Raw genomic sequence first — 7,008 nt, forward strand, 5'->3', positions numbered from 1 at the left:
GGCAGAGATGAGTGAGTGCCTCCTGTGCCGCCTCACTTTCTTGAAAGATTTTCAATTTTTATTCCATCAATTCCTGGTGCCTTGTTCTTTGCCAATTCTGTCAATGTACGTTGGACTTCCTCCTTCAGTATCATTGGCTCTTCATCATATGCTACCTCTTGAAACTGTTGAACATCAACCATTTCCTTCTGGTACAATGACTCTGTGAATTCCTTCCATCTTCTTTTGATGCTTTTTGCATCATTCAATAATTTGCCCAGAGAATTCTTCAATAATGAAAGTCGAGGCTTGAATTTTTTCTTCACTTCCTTCAGCTTGAGAAATGCTGAGCGTGTTCTTCCTTTTTGGTTTTCTGACTTCAGATCTTTGCACATTTTGTCGTAATGTTTGACTTTGTCTTCTCAAGCTGACCTTTGAAACTGTCTATTTAACTCTTGTATCTCTTCATTTCTTCCATTTGCTTTAGCATCTCTATGCTGGAGAGAAAGTTTCAGAGTCTCTTCATTCATTCTTGTCTTCTCAATGACTTTTTACTTTCTTCATGTATGATGTTCTTGATATCATCCCACAACTCTTCTGGTCTTCAGTCTGTAGTGTTTAATGTATCATGTATCAAATCTGTTCTTCAGATGATCTCTAAATTCAGGTGGAGTATATTCAAGGTCATATTTGGGCTCTCATGCACTTGTTCTCATTTTATTCAGCTTCAGTTTGAATTTGCATATGATAAGTTTCAGTGTCTATTATGATATATCCATTTTGATCTTTTCCTTTTTCTTGTCTTTTTAATGACATTTTGTTTTCCTCATGTATGATGTTCTTGATGTTATACCACAACTCTTCCAGTCTTCGGTCTTTAGTGGTTGATGCATTAAATCTGTTCTTCAGATGATCTCTAAATATAGGTGGGATATATTCAAGGTCATATTTTGGCTCTCGTGGACTTGTTTTCATTTTCTTCAGTTTCAGTTTGAATTTCCTAAGAATAATTGATGGTCTGATCCACAATCTGCCCCTGGCTTTGTTTTCACTGATGATATGGAGTTTTTCCATCATCTCTTTCTGCAGATGTAGTCAATTTGATTTCTATGTATTCCATCTGATGAGGTCCATGTGTATAGTTGTCTCTTATGCTGTCTAAAGAAGGTATCTGAAATGAACAAATCATTGGTTTTGCAGAATTCTATCATGCGATCTCCAGCATCATTTCTATCACCAAGGCCATATTTTCCAACTACTGATCCTTCCTCTTTGCTCCCAACCTTTGCATTCCAATTACCGGTAATGATCTATATGACGTGATTACGTTTCATCAAGTTAAGATTGAAGAAGTTAGTAGAATTCTTCTATTTCATCCTCACTGGCTTTAGTGGTTGGTGCATAAATTTGAATAATAATGGTATTAACTGGGCTTCCCTGTAGACGCATGTATATTACCCTATCACAGACAGCATTGTACCTCATGACTGATCTGGATATGTTCTTTTTGACAACGAATGCAACACCATTCCTCTTCAATTTTTCATTTCCAGCATAGTAAACCATGTTGTTCTCAGATTCAAAATGGCCAATACCAGTCCATTTTAGCTCACTAATGCCTAAGATTATCGATGTTTATGTGTTCCATTTCATTTTTGACAATTTCTAATTTTTCTAGATTCATACTTTGTACATTCCATGTTCCGATTATTAATGGATATTTACAACTGTTTGTCTTCATTTTGAGTTGTGCACCATCAGCAAATGAAGGTCCCGTGGGCTTTTCTCTCACAGGCTTTACTCCGTTCGCATCATCATGCTCAGCTTTACTTTGAGAAGACAGTCTTCCCCAGTCACATTTTGAATGCCTTCCGACCCGAGGGGCTCATTTTCTGGCCCTATATCTGACAGTGTTTCTCTGCTATTCATAAGATTTTCAGTGACTAACTATTCGGAAGTAGTTCATCACTCCTTCTTCCTAGTTTGTCTTAGTTTGGAAGCTCATCTGAAACCTGTCCACCATCGGTGACCCTGCTGGTATTTAAAATACCGGTGGCATAGCTTTCAGAATCACAGCAACTCACAAGCCACCATAGTACGACAAACTGAGAGACGAGTGGTAGATAGCTTATGCAAGACCAAAATAAATCTTTCCTATACTTTTCCCCCTACAAATAACCTGAAATTGAATCTAATTTACCAAATTAAATTAATAATAATGCAAATCAGAACACTCACCACTCCTTTCTCCACCACTTCCTTCAATTTAGAACGTGTCATTTTAGGCTCCTAAGGAAAAGGAAAACAATCAATAAAAATTATCTTGTGATTCTTTTTGAGATGCTAACTTTTTTACTCCTAAGTATAAAATTTCTTCCCAACACCCAAGTAACTTATACCTAGCTGTTTTACAGAGAACTCTGCTGCATAACAAAAAAAGGGTGATAACCAAATACTCACAAACATTGGCATATCTTCTGTCTCACTAATGGCTGCTTTCATCATTGCTACCACATGTTCATTTGTGATCACTTCCTGGAGAAAAACACAATTTCACCTTATGCAACAAATGTTTGTCATCTAGACAATGCTTATCTCTGTATCTCTGCTAAATATATGTAGAGGATAAACAAGAGCTAGATATCCTAATAGCTCACACTGAGTTAAACCAAAGTTGAAAGCAAAAAAGGTAAAAGCAAGCTCTGGATAAAAGAACACAGCTTCAAATAATATAGTAGCAAACAGAGCAATCTCACTAGCTGCTAGTAGGAATAGAAATGTCTCATTAAGAAATTCTGAGGTAACTACATGCTTTTTAAAAGAAGGATTAATAAACAGCAAAGACTGCAAACAGTTATGCTGCTTTATACCAAAGAACAGTATTTACATATGTGCAAAGTACAGTCAAATTGTTAACTGGGCATCCTTGTACACATTTCAAACCGCAGAAGAATAAATCCACTACCAACATTATCATTTATGAATCTTCTGAATAATACAATGAAAAATAAAGCAGTAGAAGGAAACATGAAAATTTTATCTTCCCAATTCAAAGTTTTTACATGTTCGGATTTCAAACATGCACTAAGTGCAAAAAAGAAAGTCATCTTGAAATGTAGGACATTTATTTTGCCATAGCAACCCCTCAAATTGGTAATTTATTTACCAAGATTCAAGAATGCTCTGAATCATTTTATTAGCTTACCATAGAAATTTTCCCTTACATAGGTGCCCTCATCCCGTCATACTCACATGAAGGATGTTTCTCACGTTGACCGCTGTTAGGTTGTGCTGCTTGGCACCATCTTCTAAGGTCCGGTCAAGTATGTCATCCAGTTTCAGGTCATAAGCCAAACTCCCTTCTTCTTGACCTCTTCCATCTCGTTTCCTTTTGGCACCCTTTTTCTTTTTTCGCCTTTTCTCATTTTCTTCATTATCTTGTTCTTCTGCAAACATACCAAGAGCATCACCAAATCTCCAAAACAGCTGCCCAGGAATTTAGCCCAGAAAAAGAAAAAAGGTTAAAAGTATCCAAAAATGCCAGTTCTCTGGCTCTAGAAATCAAAGACTATGTATGTGCTATGGTAGTTCTGGTGACAATGAAAATGGTAATAGTACTAACAGTAGCAATAATAGTTTATATTTTATGCCAGGCACTCTTACACTCATTATATAAATATTAATTCATGTAACTCCTCATACAACCCCATAAAGTAAGTACTACGTGGTACTGTGGAGTCCTGGTGTGGTGCTGTGGGTTAATGCGTCAGACTGCAAAGCCATTTGAACCACAAGGTCAGCAGTACAGCATTGGAAACAATTGAAAACCTACAGAAAGAGGTCCAAATGATTAATAATAGAATATCAGAAATGGACAATACACTGAAAGGGCAAGGGAGTAGAATTGAAAAGATAGAAGCCAGAACTATTGAGCTAAAAGATAACTCTCTCAACACTACCAAGAAAGAAGAACAAACACAAAAAAGGATAAAAAAACTGAAGAAGGCCTAAGATTCATGTTGGATAACATGAAGAGGAATAACATAAGAATTATTGGCATTCCAGAACAGGAATAATTACAGAAGTCCATAGAGGAGATAGTTGAAGAGCTTCTGGAAGAAAACTTTCCTAACATCATGAAAAGAGAAAAGATAAGCATTCAAGAAGCTCAACGAACCCCAGGATGGATAGAACCTAAAAGACAATCACCAAGACACATAATAATCAAGCTCTCCAAAATCAAAGATAAGGACAGGAGCTAGGGAAAAGAGAAATATACCATACAAAAGCAAGTAAATCAGATTAAGCTGAGATTTCTCAACAGAAACCATGCACGCAAGAAGGCAATGGGGAGACATATATAAAACCCTGAAAGAAAAATACTGCCACCCGAGAATCCTCTACCCAGCAAAGCTGTCAATCAAATTCGATGATGTAATCAAAACATTCCAGGATACAAAGAAGCTAAGGGATTTTGCCAAAGGCAACCCTGCTATGAAAAAATTCCTATAGGAAGTTCTGTGGACTGAGAACCAACAAAAACACACAACAATCACAGCATGACGTACATGGCAGCATCAACCTCAACTCACTTGACAAATGGAAGAGTCAAGAACAGAATAAAATTATAAGAACAGAGGATCTGGGAGATCAGTCTATAATCAAAACAAATACAATGAGAAAGAAGGTAAACACAGAGGAACAAAGATCCAGGTGGTGGGAAGATCAGGTAGATTACTGGATAAAATAGACAGTCTTAAATCGAGGGAAGAACTAATGGAATATAAGGTAACCACAATGGGATTGGGGTGAGGGTTTACTGTGTGTGTTGGGGAGGGAAATACAAGATGAGGGGAGGAGGCAGAAGAACAAGATAGATAAGAGAACACTGAGACAGGTTTGCATGGCCTAGTGGGACAGAAGTAAATAGTGAGACATACTCAGCCTTGGAACAACAGGGCTCTGGGATACAGGGATCTAGGTATAGTATGAAGAGGATAAATAATACTAAAATGATGGGGCCACGGAAAGGGGGAGTAGCTGAGGACTCTAGATTCATGGACTAAGAAGAGAAGGACTAAGAGCTGGTAGCCAGGAGCAGATTTGCAGAATGTGCCCTTTGGAGATGTAAATTATTATATATGCCTGAGTGGTTTTTTTTTATTGTTTGTTTTTTAAAAACTAAAGTGGATAGAGAGAAATACTGTTAACTGATGGTATATGGACGGGATTGTAATCAATGTAACGAAACAAGGTATACGATTTATTAAATGTAAAACTGATGATATCCCTGGTAAACTTTCACTCAATCCACAATAAAAACCTTAAAAAAACAAAACACTCAGTTAACACCACAGCTAAACACTAAATATATCCAAGAAGCAAAAACAGATGACCATATCAGCACATGTCCAAACACAAGATAACATGTCTGAGACAAATGACCTAGAGGTAAACCTGGAATACATTATGGAAGGAGGGCAGGCCTTGGAAATCCCTGAGAAGGAATTCAGAAAATGATTATAAAATATTTCAAAACACTTTACAATGGAGTTGAGAAAAATAAGGAAGAAGTCAGGAAAGCGCTATAGGAACAATCAAATAAGATAGATACAGCATTGGAAACAATTAAAAACCTACAGAAAGAGGTCGAAAGGATCAATAATAGAATATCAGAAATAGACAATACACTGAAAAGGCAAAGGAGTAGAATTGAAGAGATGGAAGGCAGAATTAGTGAGCTGGAAGACAAATCTCTCAATACCACTAAGATATAAGACCAAGCAGAAAAAGGGATAAAAAAATCTGATGAAGGTCTACGATTCATGTTGGACAACACGAAGAGGAATAATTTAAGAATTACTGTCATTCTGGAACAGGAAGAATCACACAAGTCCACAGAGGTGATAGTTGAAGAGGTTCTGGAAGAAAACTTCTCTAAGATCCTGAAAGGTAAAAAGATAAATAGTCAAGAAGCTCAACAAACCCCAGGAAGGACAGACCCCAAAGAGAAAATCACTGAAACATATCATAATCAAGCTCTCTAAAAATCAAAGATAGGAGACAATCCTGAAAGCAGCTAGGGAAAACAGAAGTGGTACATACAAAGGCAAGCAAGTCAGATTAAGCTTGGATCTCTCAACATAAACCATGCAAGCAAGAAGGCTAAGGGAAGACATATATAAAACCCTGAAAGAAAAACACTGCCAACCAAGAATCCTTTATCCAGCAAAGCTATCAATCAAATACGACGGTGTAATCAAAACATTCCAGGATAAAGAAAAGCTAAGGGATTTTGCCAAAGCCAACCCTGCGCTACAAAACATTCTAAAGGGAGTTCTGTGGACTGAAAACCATACATGGCAACGCCTCCCAGAACTAAATCAACAGATGGAAGACTTGAGAACAGAAAAAAACTATAAGAACAAACTCATCGAGAATCTGGGATATCAGTCTATGATCAAAACAATTAAAATGTGAGTGTAGGAGCCCTGGTGTGGGGCTGCAGGAGAAGCACTAAGCCACAAAGTCAGTTTGAACCACAAGGTTGATGGTTCAAACTCACCAGGCACTCCTCAGAAAGCATATACAGGATCGCTGTGAGACGGGATCAACTCGATTTCACTAACTACAACAGAGTAACTTCCAGAGCGGTAAAATAAAAAGACATCTTAAAGAACAAACAAGACAGCATCTTGAAAGCAGCTAGAGAAAAGAGAAATACAACATACAAAAGCAAGCAAATCAGATTAAGCTCGGATTTCTCAAAAGAAACCATGCATGCAAGAAGGCAAATGGGGAGAGATATATAAAACCCTGAAAGAAAAAAACTGCCACCCAAGAATCCTCTATCCAGCAAAGCTGTCAATCAAATACGATGATGTAATCAAAACATTCCAGGATAGGCAGAAGCTAAGAGATTTTGCAAAAGCCAACCCTGCTATGAAAAACATCCTAAAGGAAGTGCTGTGGACTGAGAACCAGCAAGAACACATAACAACTACAGAATGACGTACATGGCAGCATCAA

The 7,008-nt window shown here is 37.4% G+C and overlaps 1 protein-coding gene across 2 annotated transcripts in view; it reads right to left on the minus strand.

The window, feature by feature from the left end:
• Positions 1-7,008, minus strand: part of GON4L (gon-4-like (C. elegans)) — a 168,209-nt gene that overhangs the window by 96,989 nt on the left and 64,212 nt on the right. For both annotated transcript variants that reach the window (XM_006861565.1, XM_006861566.1), the window contains exons 3-5: positions 3,232-3,425; positions 2,440-2,514; positions 2,218-2,268 (exon numbers count right to left, since the gene is read on the minus strand). In XM_006861565.1, the coding sequence (XP_006861627.1) occupies positions 2,218-2,268; positions 2,440-2,514; positions 3,232-3,425 (320 nt within the window). The remainder of the gene's footprint in view (positions 1-2,217; positions 2,269-2,439; positions 2,515-3,231; positions 3,426-7,008) is intronic.

Source organism: Chrysochloris asiatica, unplaced genomic scaffold (genome assembly GCF_000296735.1).
Source record: "Chrysochloris asiatica unplaced genomic scaffold, ChrAsi1.0 scaffold00042, whole genome shotgun sequence".
In the NCBI taxonomy this organism is placed as follows: Eukaryota; Metazoa; Chordata; class Mammalia; order Afrosoricida; family Chrysochloridae; genus Chrysochloris; species Chrysochloris asiatica.